Source organism: Podospora pseudoanserina, chromosome 3 (assembly GCF_035222485.1).
Source record: "Podospora pseudoanserina strain CBS 124.78 chromosome 3, whole genome shotgun sequence".
NCBI lineage: Eukaryota > Fungi > Ascomycota > Sordariomycetes > Sordariales > Podosporaceae > Podospora > Podospora pseudoanserina.
This window is the reverse complement of record NC_085922.1, coordinates 1,031,929-1,048,047: the sequence shown is the minus strand read 5'-3', so window position 1 is coordinate 1,048,047 and position 16,119 is coordinate 1,031,929. Positions and strand designations below refer to the sequence as shown.

General features: G+C 53.2%; 3 protein-coding genes across 3 annotated transcripts; 2 read left to right on the top strand and 1 right to left on the bottom strand.

Moving 5' to 3' along the window:
- Positions 1-1,039: 1,039 nt before the first annotated feature.
- Positions 1,040-3,337, top strand: QC764_302960 (uncharacterized protein; the record flags this gene model as incomplete). Its single annotated transcript, XM_062945412.1, has 1 exon — positions 1,040-3,337. One exon carries the CDS (start codon positions 1,040-1,042, stop codon positions 3,335-3,337), a length of 2,298 nt encoding a protein of 765 aa, XP_062801386.1.
- A 6,580-nt stretch (positions 3,338-9,917) lies between these two features.
- Positions 9,918-11,720, bottom strand: QC764_302950 (uncharacterized protein; the record flags this gene model as incomplete). Its single annotated transcript, XM_062945411.1, has 1 exon — positions 9,918-11,720. The coding sequence occupies one exon, from the start codon at positions 11,718-11,720 to the stop codon at positions 9,918-9,920; it is 1,803 nt and encodes a 600-aa protein (XP_062801385.1).
- A 1,503-nt stretch (positions 11,721-13,223) lies between these two features.
- Positions 13,224-15,526, top strand: QC764_302940 (uncharacterized protein). Its single transcript, XM_062945410.1, has 2 exons — positions 13,224-14,026; positions 14,076-15,526. Exons 1-2 carry the CDS (start codon positions 13,401-13,403, stop codon positions 15,301-15,303), a joined length of 1,854 nt encoding a protein of 617 aa, XP_062801384.1. The 5' UTR covers positions 13,224-13,400; the 3' UTR covers positions 15,304-15,526.
- The last annotated feature ends 593 nt before the right edge of the window (positions 15,527-16,119 follow it).

The following is a 16,119-nucleotide window of genomic DNA, read 5'->3' as shown; positions in this document are numbered from 1 at the left end:
ATGCAGTGGGATATAGTGTAGACTATGGGGATGCTGGTTAGAATGTTTGAAGTGTGGTGATCCAGGCTGGCGGGTTCGAAGACGAGATGATGGTTGATAGGTAGGGGTTCATGGCCGTTGCACAAGTGAGCATGTGGTTGACAGCGAGGAGGAAGACAAGATGTCTGGTGGTGAAGCTGCCGGTGGCCGTGGCTAGCGCTGTAACAGCGGGACTGGGCGGGTCCAATAATCGCCAAGCCTGTCCCCTGCCCGAGAGGGTTGGCGATGGATGCTGCCACGTCGAAACAATGGATGGAGCCCCGGGCCATCAAACGACCAAGCGGCCTGCAGGAGACGGGCGAGAATTTTGCATATTTTGGCGAGGCGGTCTCGACAGGGGAAAACTGGGGGCAAAAACAGGAGAAGAGCAAGAGGACTGGTTGACGTTGGGCTCCATCGCCGTTCTCCATCTGTCACGCTGTGACGGGCCAGCAGATCCCAGCAGAGAGCGGCCGGGTGGGACTTGCAGCAACCTTAGAGCCCAATTGGACCCAAAAGTCTGGTGATCCGTTCAAAAAACACAACAGCAAAACCATTCACCATCGCGTGTCAGTGGGAGACAAAGTGCCAGGTATATATCCAGCCGACTACTACTTTCAGTTCCCCTTGGCCAACAACGTCCTCCCTTCATCATCTCCATCTCTGCCTACCTGACAAAAAAATACTGGACGTTCGTTCAACCATCGTGACAAACAAGACGTCAATCAAAATCCCCAGGATACCCATCGCAAGATAATAGCTCATACCCATTCGCCCCCCCTCTCCACTTCCCCAACCTTTCCATTTTCCCACTTCCCACCGCTGTTTTCACAACAGCGGAACAAACACCGTAAAACTGGCTTCCTCAGGATACCCGCGGGGTTCGCGTTACTACTCCTCTGCCACCAACGGCAGACCACCATCAGGTTCCTACAACGGAGAGAGGCCATCCACCCCATCATCATACAAGCACCAGCAGCCATCAGCACAGCAAATACCGCCCACACCACCGCCCACAACCATGGGCTCTCACGCTCCTCCACACCACAACCACCACAACCACCACCCTCAGCACCCAGATGCCGACCCCGCCCAGGCGGTCGACGGCCTGGTCCGCGCCATCCGCGATCTCACCTCGGACCCAAACTACAAGCTCGTCGCCGACGTCTTCAGTGAATTCCTCTTCGTCAAGGAGCAAAACAACCAACTCAGCACCTCTCACCAAGTATTACTGGAGGAATACCGCAAATTTCGCAATGAGCTCGAAGACCAAAAGGAAATCCTCGTCAAGGAGCGACGAGAGATGGAGCTGGTCGTCCAGGAGAAGGTCCAGGAGATCTTTCAGCTCACTGCCACCAGGACAAGGTTAGAGACCGACTTGGAAGCGACGCACAGGGCGTTGGAGGAGGAGATCGAGGCCGCGACACAGGCGGCGGAGGCGGCGGCAAAGAAGTATGCCGATTTGAGGGATCAAACGACGCTGGAGTATGCCGATCTTAAGGCGAGAAAGGAGCAGGAGTATGCCGATCTAGTGGACTTGAAGAAGCTTGAGTTGTCGGAGCTTAAGGCGCTCACGACGAAGCAGTATCAGGACCTGGAGACGGCGAAGCTTGCTGTGGAGGAGGAGAAAAAGACGAACGAGGCGGCGGCGGCGGCGGCTGCCGTGCTGGCTGCGGGAACGATTGCTGCATTAACCGCGGCGAAGGCCGAGTTGGAGAAGACGCTTGAGCAGATCAAGGCCGACAATGACGCTACGATTCAGGCCTTGAAGGAGAAGGCGGAGGGACTGGAGGCGGCAGAGAAGGCGTTGGAGGAAGAGCTGGAGGCTGCCAAGCAAAAGATTGCCACTCTCGAGACAGCCTTGGAAGAGAGGAATAAGGAGATCTCCGGTCTCCAGGAGTCCCTCCGGGCCGCCGAAGAGCAAATCACCTCCCTCCAGCAAACCCTGGAAGAAAAGAACAACGAGATCGACGAGCTCCACGGTAAACTCACCACCGAGACCACCCGCGCGGAAAAGGCCGAGTCGGAAAACCACGACCTCCACAACCGCCTCGAAGACACCGAGCACAACCTCGAAGTAACCTCCAACAAGCTCGCCGACCTCGAACAGTACCGCATCGAGCTCCAGCACGACAACGAAGACACCTACGTCGCCGTCCTCGACAAAATCTGGACCACCATCGTCACCCTCGTCGAGACCTCCTTCCGACACGACATCGATGACGCCATCCTCTCCGACGCCTCCTGCTGGACTAACCTCCGCAGCTCCCCCTACCTCAAAATGGCCACCCAGCTGCAAATCCCCCTCCCCCAGTCCAACACCGCCGCCGCAAAAGGGATGCGCATCTCGGCCGTCCTGGCCATCCTGTCTCGCGCCCTCCACAGGCACATCTTCCGCCCCAACTACCTCCTCGAAGACGACGACGAACCCCTCCTCAAATTCCTCCGCGCCCTCGAAGACGACGACCCAGCCCGCGAAGCCCACTTCCGCGCCACCATGCTGGCAATGATGCCAGAACGCCAGCTCGAACAAGCCGCCCGCCGCGTCAAGACGGTCGTCAGGGAAGTCTCCTGGGTGGTCCAGCACCTCCTAACCGCCCTCCAATTCGAAGCCTTTTGCACCGGCCTCGAAGCCGCCTGCCGGCTGGCATGCGAGCAGTGGATGCGCATCCAGGTAGCCAACATGAAGATAGAGCCTTACTTTGGCCCCCCCTACGACGACTACGACTGGCAGGTCCTGGACCTGCCCGAGTTTGCCGAGGCGATTGAAAACGACAAGGCTGTCGAGACGGACGAAGAAGTTCCACCGACAAGCATCGACGAAAGACTTGAATCTGCGCTTGCAGAGGCGAGTAAAGTCCCCATTCCGGCTTCCATCAGAACGGTCAGTGCGGCTGGTACACTGCCGGGTGATAAGCTCCTCGTCAACGACACCGACAACGGGAGCCTTCACTCGGCCCACGAGCATGAAGACGAGTTTGAGGGCGAGGTGGACCCGGACGAGATTTTGCTGGTCGTGTGGCCGAGCATGTGCTGTGTCGAGAATGGGGAGCTGATGTCCATCACGCAGGGGTTGGTGATTTCAAAGGAGCAGGCGAGGCCGGCGCTGGATGAGAGCAGGCCGCCTAGGCCGAAGCTGATTGCGAGGCCGGGGTCGAGGAGGGCGAGGACGATGAGCATGCCTGCTGGTCAGAGCAGGAGCGGGAGTCCGCAGAGGGCCATGACGGGGAAGGTGACGAATCATTTTATGATGATGGCCAGGGAGTTGGATTCGGCGGCGGCGGAGGAGGTGGCGTCACAGGCTGCTTCAGCTACCTAGTGGAGGAGGGGAGAAGAAAAAAAGTCGGATGGGTTCTTTGTACAGATTGACTGAGCCGAGGTAGATATCGGTGCTGGATTTTCTTTTCTCGCTGACGACAGCATCACAAGAGCGGCATGTGTTGGGTGGGATGCTTTTTTGCACACGGGCATGGGAATGGTTGGCGCAATGGTTTTCGGGTACATGATGAGTTAGGGATATGTTAATGAACATGATTGATGATCTGTGCAAAAATTCTCCTGTGATGAAGCCATGCACTGACCTCACTCGGTGAGACGTAGATCATGCCCATGGTGATAGTAGACAGAACTCATCACTGTAGGGCACAGAAAATCGTTCAACAAGATTCTTGTCAGACATTATCTTCAATTCAATTACATGCTTCAGATCAACTGTCTGGGTTCCAAACTTGGCATAATATCCGTACGCTACACCAATAACACCACTGCATTATCCCTGCACCACTCTTCCACATCTGGGTTTGTGTGTATTCCTCGTCCGTCCTCCTTGAGCTCTTCCATTCATCGATATGTCCAACGCATAAACCAACTCCCAATATCCACACTCTACACCACTGTAGAGATATATACCACCTGGCCTACCCTGTGGGAAGGATGTCCTTTTGGTTCCACAACCAACAACACCACTGCACTTATCCTACACCACCCCACCTTATCATCCTCCTCGTCGGTCTTCACCATATCCACACCCTACACCAACAACACTGCACAAATCCTTGATCACGCTCCCCTCGTCCTCCTCGTTGGCCCTCCCCATCGATTACCAAGCTAACAAAACTACACCGAACGTCCCCAGAGAATATCCACACAGAAACAAAACAAACAATTCTGGCTGCCGTCCTCCATCCCTTCCAGGGGACAGCAACATCCTTGACCAGGCAGAGTTCGCCCGACCAGGAACCATTCCCCCCTCTTCGAGTAAAATCTCTCGTGGGGCTGGCTCTCCGTCGGGGCCTTGACGCAATTGTGACCGCGTTGGCCTCAGCACCTTCGGCCGCCCCCCGTCGCCTCGCTCCAGCGGGATGACCCTCTGCGACGTCTGCTGATGCATCCAGGCCGAGCGCCCCTGGGGATACTGGTGGTGGCCATATACGTGCGGGTTGGGCATCATCTTGTCGGTGGTGCCCCCACCGGCGATAAACCGGTGGTGTGCCTGAACCACAAACACAAATCTTGCAGAGCCGCTGCATGCTCCCCAATTCTTGTTGAAATATAAGCATTCGGATCGAGACTGCTGGAGCGATCCTCCAATGTCCCTGTAGAGCGCGGAAAGGTGTGGTCGATATCGACTCCCTAGGAAATGACTTGGACGAAGGCCTGGTGGGTTTGAGAATTTTGTGTGCCCGAAAAGAGATAATTGTCAAATAAATGCTTGAAAAGAATGCTTGAAAGGATACTTGAACAGAATGCTAAAAAGGATGCTTGAAAGGATGGTCGAAAAGATACCCGAAAGGATTCTCGAAAGGATGCTCGAAAGCGATGTTAAGTAGCGATACTCAAAAGGGAGTCTGTTCCAGAACTAACAATGGGGCGACAAAGTCCCTGGGGGCATGTTACGGCACAATGCGACATGTAGGGGTTCGTGGATCCCATTTGAAGAGGGAATTGGATTCCTGTGTCTGCAAGAATACACCGTCGATGAAGAACTGGCGATTGTCTGGGTGAGCGGTGGGATAGCAAACACAAGGAAACATGCCATAGGTAGATGGACGGCGTTGATCTTCCGACTTGCTGTTGCCCTCGTTGGCGGTTGTCTTGATCGTCACAGTCAGTCGGTGTGTCACAACCCCAAAGAGACTGGGGTCGCATCTCCGGTGGCCTCGAAGGTGTATGATCGGGCGACGGTGGATCAACAAAGATGACTGGTCCGGTCGGTGGCCGTAGGACTGGACCTCCCCATCTCAGTGGAGGCTGAAACAGGTTTTCATTGCCTGATGCGGAAGCACAATCAGTGTCTGAGAAACAATTTGAAGTTGACTCTTGGAAGGGTCTCACCTATGTTCATGCCTGCTGGGATGCCAAAGAGCTGGGGGCTCTGAGAACGTCGAACGTTGCGAAAAAGGTCAACTCGTAGTTTGCAGATGACAAGAACAGTGGACCTGTGCCAATGTCTCACCGAGCACGTCACGGTTCTAGATGGGTAACGTTTGGGTGACTCCGGTGAGGCTCCCAAAACCCGTCTTGCTGGCCAGCAGAAGCTCAAGGTGGACGCAATCGAACACGCGACTCAACCTTAAGTCGGAGCTCTCTCAGCTGCAATTGTTTGCCGCGCGCAATCGTGTCGTCGTTCTGAAAGGTTGACGTCTGAGGGACTTGGTCGAGTAGGTGCTGCATGAGGTTGGCCTCGCGGTGATGCCTGAGCATCTCATCGATAAAAGCATGTTGTACTTGTTCGTACGGAATTGGCAACGCTCCGCAGGAACGATTCGAAGTGGACTGCGGTAATTCGCGTATGGTAATAGCAGTACGCGCCGGAGTAAATCCTTTGCAGCAGACTTGGTTCTCGACACAAGCTTGAAAGCAGTAGAGTAGCCTTGATGTTCCGATCTGCTGATGGCTAGCCCTTCTGCGACCGAAGGTCCGACACTTTGCCAGAACGAATTGACTTGCTGGCTGTTGTAGGGTCCGGCAACCACGCTGCAATTTTGACAGCCTGTTCGGGGGTGCCATGTTCGACAGTGCTGACTGGACAGTTGCCTAGGTGGTGTGTTCGGCGCTCAACGCTTCGCACTTGCTCGTCCATAAGACCTTGGAGAATTCAGAAGGGGAAAGCAGATGTGCCCACAGATGAGCCACGGTCAAAATCTGCATCCTGAAATACGACTGTCAGTTTCACAGCATGGTTGAAGGCGGGGGCTTAGGACCAAGACTCACCATCTCCTTGACGGGCATGCCTTGAAGAGCCCTGGCCTCTGTGCCGGTGACTAGCCGACCGACCACAAGAATGCAACAGTCCTGCAGGCATGGTCGTGTTCTGCGCCACCTCTGCAAAGTGCAAACCCGTCAAAAGAAGGTGGGAAGACCAGAGGGACGTCGACTCGGAGAACTTAACGCCATGGATTGTTTCGAGGGTGGTTCCAAGACCACCGTCAAGGAACACTGTTCCTTTGAGCAGTTGGCCAGAGGTCTCAGCCACTACGGCTTTGATGGCAAAGAAGTCCAACACAGGTCTCTCGAACCCCTTCAACCAATCTCTCAGCTTCCGGAACACATCTTCGTCGCCACACAGAATCTCCACCGCGTCGTGGTGGAGGTTGATCTCCTCCCGGTTCGTCATCGGCTGGAGGACCTTCTTCGTGAGCCAACGCCAGCTCTCCGGATCCCACGTCGAAAAAGGACGACTTTTCCATCACTTGCAGCCAGACCGTCGAAAAACATGTCTTCCACCACTGCTTGCCAACCAACGCACCGCGAGTTGCGGAGGAGTTCTAATGCTTGGATGGCTGCTTTGTCCATTCGCATGACTTCGGAGGGCTCGATGTATTCGGCGTTGAGGGCACCAGCCCGGGCAACGTGATGTCGCCGGGCTGGGCACTCTGCGGGAAAGATCTTTCGGGTGAGTACGAGAGAGAAATAACGCTCTATCTTGGTCAACAACCCAAGCTGAACAACACGAGACCGACCGGCGGACTTGCATATGAAGCTTGGAGGGACAGGCCATGCGCTCGGGCTCGACATAGGTCTCGGTTGCTGACTTTTGATTATGGGCGGTGTCGAACGTTGACAAGACCCCTTTGGGCTATGCCCGTCACTTGTTCTTGTTGTTGTCGTTGTCGCCCACAAACGCCGGTGACCTTGCTGTTCAGATTCGCGCCTCGTCGATCATCCAGGGTTCTCCCATGTGCACTCACAGGGCTTCAAACGGCAATGGCCTTGAGAGGGAAAACTGTCCGGGACGACCAATTATGCGTGCTGGGGCCCCAGAGACTGAGATACCCACGCTGGCACGGCATAGTGCATACGCATAACCTGCTTCCTTTCGTTTCTATGCACAAACAAAGGTCAGTTGACAGTCTTATGACGCTCCAAAGTGGGGAGGACTGGTAACCTACTAGAGATCAGAATCACAGCGCAGTTCGCGTTGATGGGAAGGTGCGAGCCTTGTTTGCAACCTTTCAAGCACAATCTGTCACAAACAGGGATTGTGGTAAGTTTTCGATCCTCAGGATGGGCCAGATCAAGACGGAATTATACCTGCAGATGTAGGAAGTGGTACCTAGTTCATAACCCAGGGTCGGTTCGCAGGCAGGGTCGGCAAGGCATGGCAAGGTTCGGTCTGTGAGGCAGGATCGGTCTGCCATGCGACGCAGAAATGGCCAAACCTATCAGGGACGGAAGTTTGATTGCAGGCTTGGAGCCATTTGTGCCAATTCCCTGTTACTAGGGATTAGTCGGAGCCAAGGGAAAAGCGTCAATGCAAAGCCTTCCACCTACCGAGAAGAACACAACTTCAATTGCAGACAGCCATGCACGGCGACTGCCGAGGATAGCTCTAGACGAGAGCACGACCAATTGATTGGTACAAAAGAGGGCTTGAAAATTCAAGGATTGTGTCATGTGGAATAACCTCCCTGAAGCGACAAGGTGGGTTCAGCGTCGTCAACATGGAGGTATTCTAGGTCGTTCATGGTTGATTAGCAGTGGACCAATCGAAACCTCAACACAGCAGAACCTATATCTAGTTTTCGATGAAGCGGTGAATATAGAGGTACCAGGTCTTGGCGTCCATAGGGTGAATGTCGAAGAAGTGGGCGAGCAGCACGTCAAGCATCCAATCTAACCATTGAATCAGTCCCAGAAGAAGGCTTGATGTGTTACGGTAGAGACAGAAGAAAACAACTTAATAGGTACGAAAACCCACGGCCAGCCTGTCCTTGAGCAATGATGTATTCTCTCTGGCTCTTGGAGAAAGCAGACTGCCGAGGCAACACCACGAGCACAGCGTGCAAGACCGGAATCTCGACTGGCTCTGGCAGAGAGAAGGCCATCCCGTGACGATTGCGAGGCATCTTGTTAATGGCGAGATATTCTGGGGAACTGAAGAAAAGAACAATTCATCGTGGAGCTCGGCCACATCCTCTCAGACAAAGGTTTTACTTTGGTGATCTCTGGAAGGAACACACGAATTTCAACGAGGAGGCAGGAGAAGGCAGATGAAGCGGTAAAACGTTTGGAGGAACAGGAAGCGGAGGTGGAAGGAAATCTAAGGTACGAGATTTTCCAATTTCCTAACATAGTTGTGTGTGGGCAAGGGCGAGAGACTAGGGAGGAACGCACGGGTCCAGGCATGAGCCACTAACCCCCGGCGGCCACTGGCAGACTTGATCCAGGCCCGGGGTGGCTATAGTAACTCCGTCATTTGGGTGTGTGTGGTTGCAGAGACGCAGGGCAGTTGCTTCCTCTCATGGTCATATCTAATCTTTATTACGGAGCACTCTGCCTCATTAGATCACGAATCTACTTGCTCAAACGGTGATCATGAACCACCAAGGAACCCAGACCTAAAGAGTTTCGGTTGACAGGAAAGCCAGGGCAGACAAGTAAGGTACGGACGAGTGGATAAGATGGTGCCTTGCGATGATGACTCTTTCAACCACATGACAAATTTCTCGCATCTCCGAGATGCTGTCATGACTCTGAGAAGGTTTCTGTGGAAGCTCCAAACCGCTGATGACGAGGGCGTGCCACAGATCGAGCCGTCTCTACCCGTTGAGAGAAGTAGCACCTTGCAATTCTTCGCGGCCCTGACCGTCTATACCAAGATGACACACTTTACTTGCGGATGGCGAGAATGACGGTCGGTTCTATCGGTTGAAGAACGTGTGGGGGGTTTGTGGGATTTCTTGCTGGTGTCCGTGGAAACTCCCGCTTACAGGTAGATACCTATTTGAACGGCAATAGCGTGGACTTTCAAAAGATCAACACTGTCATGGCAGGCATCATTGTCGTAGACGCGAGTGTCTTGATGTGATGGTCTCCAGGCAACTGATCTGAGTGAGAAGGTTCGGATAGATGGAGACATCCGCAGGCGAGTTATAAACCAAGGGGTTCTGTCCGAGATAAAGCAACACCGCCATCGTTCAGAATTTTTACAAACACCAGGTCCATGCCCAGACACGCAAACTTGCCGATGGCAGAGTAGTCGGGTGTAACGACAGGCACGCCATTCCTCAGCAGCCTGGTGCCCGGACGAGAAATCACAATCAGGAAGGAAGGTACACCCAGAATCGAGCAGGAGGATCAGGGCATATGGTGGGTATTGGTCCGATGAATTGTGGCCAGCAAATTTTCGTCGAAGGGTCAAACTCGGTCCCGCTTTAATAAGCCTGCGGAGCATTGACAGTGCCAAAGAGTGTCGCTTGCTGCAGCTGTCACATTATCACCACCATGGAACAGAAGACATTGAAATGCCCTGCTCTTGGAATGCCATGGTCTCGAGAAAGGTTCGTTCTTGAAGGCGGGAGAGCCTATTTTTATTCTAAAGATTGAAGTCCATACGAATATGCAAATCGAGAAGTTATCCAACCAAACCTTCCCGTCCCATCATCTCACACATCTCACTATGCCCTCGTTCCACGCCCCGTGCTAGCAATGGCGTTCTTGAACCTCTCCTTCCACAGGCGAACCTCCTTCTTCTCCTTGGGAATACCATCCTCCCCAAACATCCACACCGTATAATCCCTTCCGGCAACATAAACCAGTGTTTTGTCATCTCCACTCAGCCACTCAGCTTTCATCGCATCTGTGCCTGCTTGCCGGGCATCCCCGCCAGCCTCGAAAGCATGTGCCATACCATGGAGAGACTGTGCGCGCGGCCGAATCTCGCCATCCTCACTCACAAAGGTCATATTCCCCTCTACTGGAGTGATAGTGTTGGATGGTTGCTTGATCAGGCGTACTGGCATCGGATTCCCCGGTTGTGAGGTCGCCTCGTTGCCCTCGTCTGCATCACAGGGCTTCAAAAGTGCGACGACGGGTTTAAGACCATTTTGGTCCTCTCCAGCCACCCTGACAGCCAGCAAGCCATCCCAGAGATGCGCAGCAGGCGTTCGTTGATATGATGCGTGGTGAACAAGCGCGCTGAACTCCGAGGTGTGGACGTTGAAGCAGACAGACACTATGCTCCCCCTATGCCCAGCATCACACATCGGCTCCTCCCCAACCCAAGCTGTCATGAGAACATATCCCCCACGCCCATCACATCTATCAGTCCGCAGATAATGCACCGCATTATCAGTTCTCGATCTCACCATCCCCCGATACGCAAGATGTTGCCGCGGGCATACCATCCGTGCCCTCATGCACCCTTCATAAAACTCACTCACCACCAAATCAACCTCATCCCACGTCACCACAAATATCACCCTCCAGTCGTTCGGATGCAGAATGAAATCAACCTTGACATCCGTATCCTGAAACCTCAACCCCAACTTCGGCGCCGGCCTCGGGTACCCTTGCACGATCTGCCCACCCATCCTCACCGGCCCAGGCACATACCTAGGTTCATCCCTCGCCACATCAATCTCCCTCACCCCTTGTTCACCTGCCCACTCCCACAGCCAAACCTCGGCGTTCCTCCGCCCAATGAACAACAACCTCTCCCCATCCACAACACACCTGTCAAACCCCCCCGGCAGCTCCGCAAACTTCATCTCATCCCTCTCCAAATGCCACACACACACCCCCGCGTCCTCCTGCCCAAGAACAAACAACTTCTCCCCCAACGCAGTCTTCCACCCCCGTCTCCGATCCTCCCCCCTGAGCTCAGCCTGCCCAGGAAAGAGAAACATCCTCCTCACTCTAGCCCTCAAATCATCCACCACCGCAAAGTAAGGTAAGTGCCACGCCTCAGGCCACCAGGCAATCCTCCCATGGCTGTAAAGTCTTACGTGAGTTACATGCAGCTCTTCCGACAACGGATCAAGACCGGGGACCTCAGCAAGGGAGTGCACACCCCCCGACTCGACCGAGACCTGCTTTGAAAAAGTAAAAGAACCATCATTTACACGCACGACGTGGTGTCGAGCGTAGGAAAAGAGCCCGGACTGGTAGAGGTGGTGGAGGTTCAAGGCGGACTGGAATACCTTGGCCTGGGCATGGAGGTTGACTGAACAATTTCTCTCGCGGATGTGGGTGGCGAGGCCTGGCGCCAGGCGGTCGGCGATGGAGGGCCATATCTCTGGAGAGAGGAGAATGTCACGCCAGTTGCGACAGACGTGGAGGGCCGAGATGATGTCGCTGGAGGTGTTGAGTTGTTCGAGGACGAGGATGATGAGTTCGGTCGGGAGATGAGCAAAAAGGTCTTGGGTATCAGTGGGAATCTGAACTGGCGGCTTGCGGCGGGATGAGAAAAGCGACTTCATGGTGGGTGAATGGATGGCTGGTGATGTGAAGTTGAGATGAGAAACAGAATAGCGCGTTCGTGGAAATGAATGGCCCCTGAGTCGATCACGTGGTGTGGCTGCCTTTGGAGCGGTGGGGTGCTGCATGTTTTCTAGGCACTACTCGGCGATTACCTAGGTCCCAACAAAGAACAAGCAATCCAAAACATCACGAAAGGCAGTGGAAGGATCTAGAGGGCCAAGTGAATGATGGTAGTCGATTATACATGATGCTCCTACTTTCTAACACAATACCACAAAATCATCCTGTCCTCCTCTTGTACATGTACACGCCACTTCCGCGAGGCAAGCTGGCTTCCCCTTCCCACACCACCTCGGACCTGACTAGTGTACCGAGGGACCCACAACTTTGGCTGGGACTCTTTGATCAGCTCCTTCCTGGCCTCCAGGCGATGGAGGTCGATCCCGCTGCTCCGAGGCGTCCACATCTCGAGGGTGTGCGTCAAGCACCGGAGGACATTGTGAGTTGCGATGGGTTCAGCAATGCAACGATGGCCGGGAAAATGCTTGCTTCCATCCGCGGCATGATCTGGTTGATGTCGCTCTTTTGAATGATGATCTCTTGGAAACACGAGAGGCAAATCATTGTCTGTCGTAGTCTGGAGACAGGCTAGTCGTCAGCATCTTCCTTTCCGTCGAGGAGATAGTACAGGAATGTCTCACCTCGGCACTGCAAACAGCAGGTCCACGAACGACGGATGCTGAGAGAGTGCCCGGATCAAGAACTTGAGGCTTGTGGCATGTTGCGTTGTTGATGTGGAAGAGGAGAGAGAGGAAGACTAGTAGGTTGAGTGGGACAAAGGTGCGAGGGAAAGGGTGCGAGGGGTGGTTACAATTTTGTGGGGAAAACAATAGAATGCCCTAGTGTAATCGGTGGCTGACCTTCTTTCCTATCCTAGTAGGTACGTACCTAGGGCTTGCAAGAAAGGCAGGTGCACGTCCGGGTCATCCAGCTTGCTCTCGGCTCTCGACGAGTGCTCTCTGCTTGCCAGTGGTCAAGCCCATTTGGTCTTCAGACTGTGCGAAGCCCGCTGAAGGGGCAAGCATGAGCTCCGGCACCGTGGTTAGACTAGGCAGGTCCTGCTTATTGCTCACTCGGACTGCTAGGAGGTGGTTGATGGTTATAAGACTGAACAAGCTCTCATGAACTGGCAGTCTGGTTATCACACTTGAGCCCCCTCGCTTCATGAGTTCTCGATTTGTAAATGTTGAAATAATGCCGTGCCGAGGTCATGTCATGAAGCCATGTCAAATCCTATACATGATGTTTCATAACTTTCAGAAACAAGAGCTTATAAACATATTTCTTGGTATAAAGCTTCACAACTTGCGATATCATGCCTCAGGTAAATTCTTTCTCTAGGCAAACGATAGCTGATGACAAATCTACCTACAAAACATCTCACGTTAATGGGTACTCGTTGCTGTTTGTTATCCCTTCGCTCACCTCGTAGCATGAATTGAGTGATATGATTGGACAGCACCGTTTCATTGACGACAAATAGTTCGGCAATTGATTCACTATCCCCGCTCAGCGGCGATTCAGGGGCCCCACAGCGTCTCAAGCGTCATCTCACCCGCCACACATCATCGTAATTCTCCTCCATCCATTCATCGCCATCGCCGTCATCAGCAACAAAAATGGCAGACAACATGTACGAAAAGCTGGAGACAGCGTCTGCGAAGACGCGCGAAGCCATGGCCGACAGACAGCATCTGTCTCCCCCTCCAACACACGCGCGCCAAAATAGAATGCGCATCGCCACCAGGGAGACTTCGTGTTGGTATATTCTCTGGGGTTTCGTCCTGGCCTTGTGCGGTCTCTCAATTCTGGTGGACCGCCCACTCCTATTTGTTTTCCTCCGCGAGCCCGATTTCAAGGATCAATGCACCCAACCAGAACCGCACTTCCCTGCCAAAAACGAAGACCTCGACAAGCTCGTTGACATCATCGAGGGCGACGCGTTCAGGAACGCCAGCGTTGACCGTCTTTCCCGCGCTGTCCAGATAAAGACAGAATCTTTCGATGACATGGGTGAAGTTGGTCGGGATCCAAGATGGGAAGTGTTCTTCAAGTTTCATGGCTATCTAGCCTTGACCTTCCCATTGATCCACGAGAAACTGCAGGTTGAAAAGGTCAACACTCATGGTCTGCTGTACACATGGAAGGGCAGTGACGATAGCCTGAAACCCACGCTTTTGATGGCCCATCAGGATACCGTACCCGTGCCACCAGAGACGATCGGATCATGGACCCACCCGCCCTGGTAGGCTTGGTCAAGGGAAAACATCAATCCAATTGCTAACATTTTGTAGGAGCGGTGCCTATGATGGCAAATACGTCTGGGGCCGTGGGGCTGCTGACTGCAAGAACACCCTCATCGCGTTGCTGGAAACCCTTCAACTCCTTTTAGAAGCCAATTTTCAACCCAAACGCACGATTATCCTGTCCTTTGGCTTTGACGAAGAGGTATCCGGGAGACGAGGAGCATCGGCCCTTTCTGCCTTCCTTCAGGAGAGATACGGCAAGGATGGTGTCGCTGTCATTGTTGACGAAGGCGCCGGCTTCGAAGAGACATGGGGCACCCTCTTTGCGAAGCCCGGAACAGCCGAGAAAGGCTACGTCGACGTCAAAATCACCGTCCGAATGCCAGGTGGCCACTCCTCCATCCCTTCCGACCACACGAGCATCGGCGTTCTCAGCGAGCTCATCACCAAGATCGAGTCCGAACAGTACCCAACACGCCTAGTCGAGGAGAACCCCTATTACTCGCAGTTGCAGTGCGGCGCCGGCTACTCGGATAACTTCCCAAAGAAACTCAAGAAGCTCCTGGCGGACAACGCATTCAAAAAGCCTTCCTTTTTCCTTACCTGTAGGAACAAGCCCGACCGTCTCGCGCTCGAAGCCGCCAAGCAAGGCCCAGCAATCAAGTACCTGATGCAAACCTCCCAAGCAGTGGACGTCATCTCGGGCGGCATTAAAACCAACGCTCTGCCCGAGCGCGCTACGGTAACAGTCAACCACCGTATCAATATCGGCGAGACCACAAAGATTGTTACGGACCGTCTCACCTCTATTGGTGACGAGATCGCAAAGAAATACAACCTCACCCTTCACGCCTTTGATGACTCGCAAGAGGAGCCCAACTCGATCCACCTCTCGTCAACGGTGAACAAACTGGAGGTAGCCCCCATCACCCCAGCAGACGGCTCAACAAACAGCCCTTTCACAACACTAGCCGGCACGGTTCGTGCTGTCTACGGCAAGAACGTCATTGTTACCCCTGGGATCATGACAGGCAACACCGACACGAGGTTTTATTGGAACTTGACGAGGCACATCTTTCGATTTGCGCCCGGCTACGACGCTGATGACGAGGTGGGACTGGGAAAGATTCATACTGTGGATGAAAGAGTCAGTGTGTTGAATCATGTCCATACTGTGAGGTGGTTTGTGACGTTTGTGCGAAATATGGACGAGGCGAGGTTTGATACGGATGGTGGTTCCGGGAAGAGTGATGATTTGGGGGTTGGGTCTGGTTAGTTGTTACCGTGATGGCGTTGGGATCTCTCTAATAAGGTTGAGATATTTATTGTTGGGTTGATGGATGGTCCTTAAGTATTATAGTGGAGGGGATAATACTTACGATGAAGGGGGATATGGATATGGTTAGGTGTATCTATCAGAGAACCTTTACTGAGCCCTCTATTTATTTATCCAACCAACGCCCCCTTTATGATGAATTTAACCATATTTCGAAGAACAATTTTTATGCGTTAAAAATATGTAATAACCCCTAAAAAACAATCAAAAGGCCCTTGAAGATAGTTCAAAGCCTTTAAAAGATAGTTTAAAGGCTTATTAATTTTCCTTTAAGGTCTCTTATAGGCAGGGTAAGTAAATAGGTATGGAGGAGGCCGCTGGTAAGATAAAAACAGGGGCTCCGCAAAGGTCCTCTCGTCCTTGTTACCTTGGAATTCAGACGTTGCTGACCTTTTGAGTTACCAAGGGGCAGAAGCAGTTCGGTGCTATTTCAACTTGAATTACCTACTCTCTCAGAATACAACCTATCTCGATCAAATCCGCAAACTCCAAACTTCAGGTACCCAAAAAGACCAAGCCAAAGAATAATCCACCTTTACCTACCTACCCATGTCGTGCGCGGCGCTCATGCCCGGACTTTGATGTAAGCCGGGTTTGCAGCAGTTTGCATAATGTCAGGAAGAGCAGAGGAGCTGATCCTATGCAGAGGCGTGTCGTTGATCGCTGCCATGAGGGGCGTATAGTCACCGCGATACTGAAGTCTGTCCTTCCATGTCTTTCTCTGTGCGGTGCCCTCCATCTTTGTGCGATTGGTGC

Excerpts from the sequence above, each read along its gene's own strand:
- QC764_302940 (XM_062945410.1), top strand. The coding sequence starts at position 13,401 with ATGGCAGACAACATGTACGAAAAGCTGGAGACAGCGTCTGCGAAGACG. Across the intron at positions 14,027-14,075 it reads TCATGGACCCACCCGCCCTG|GAGCGGTGCCTATGATGGCA; the intron begins GTAGGCTTGGTC and ends AACATTTTGTAG.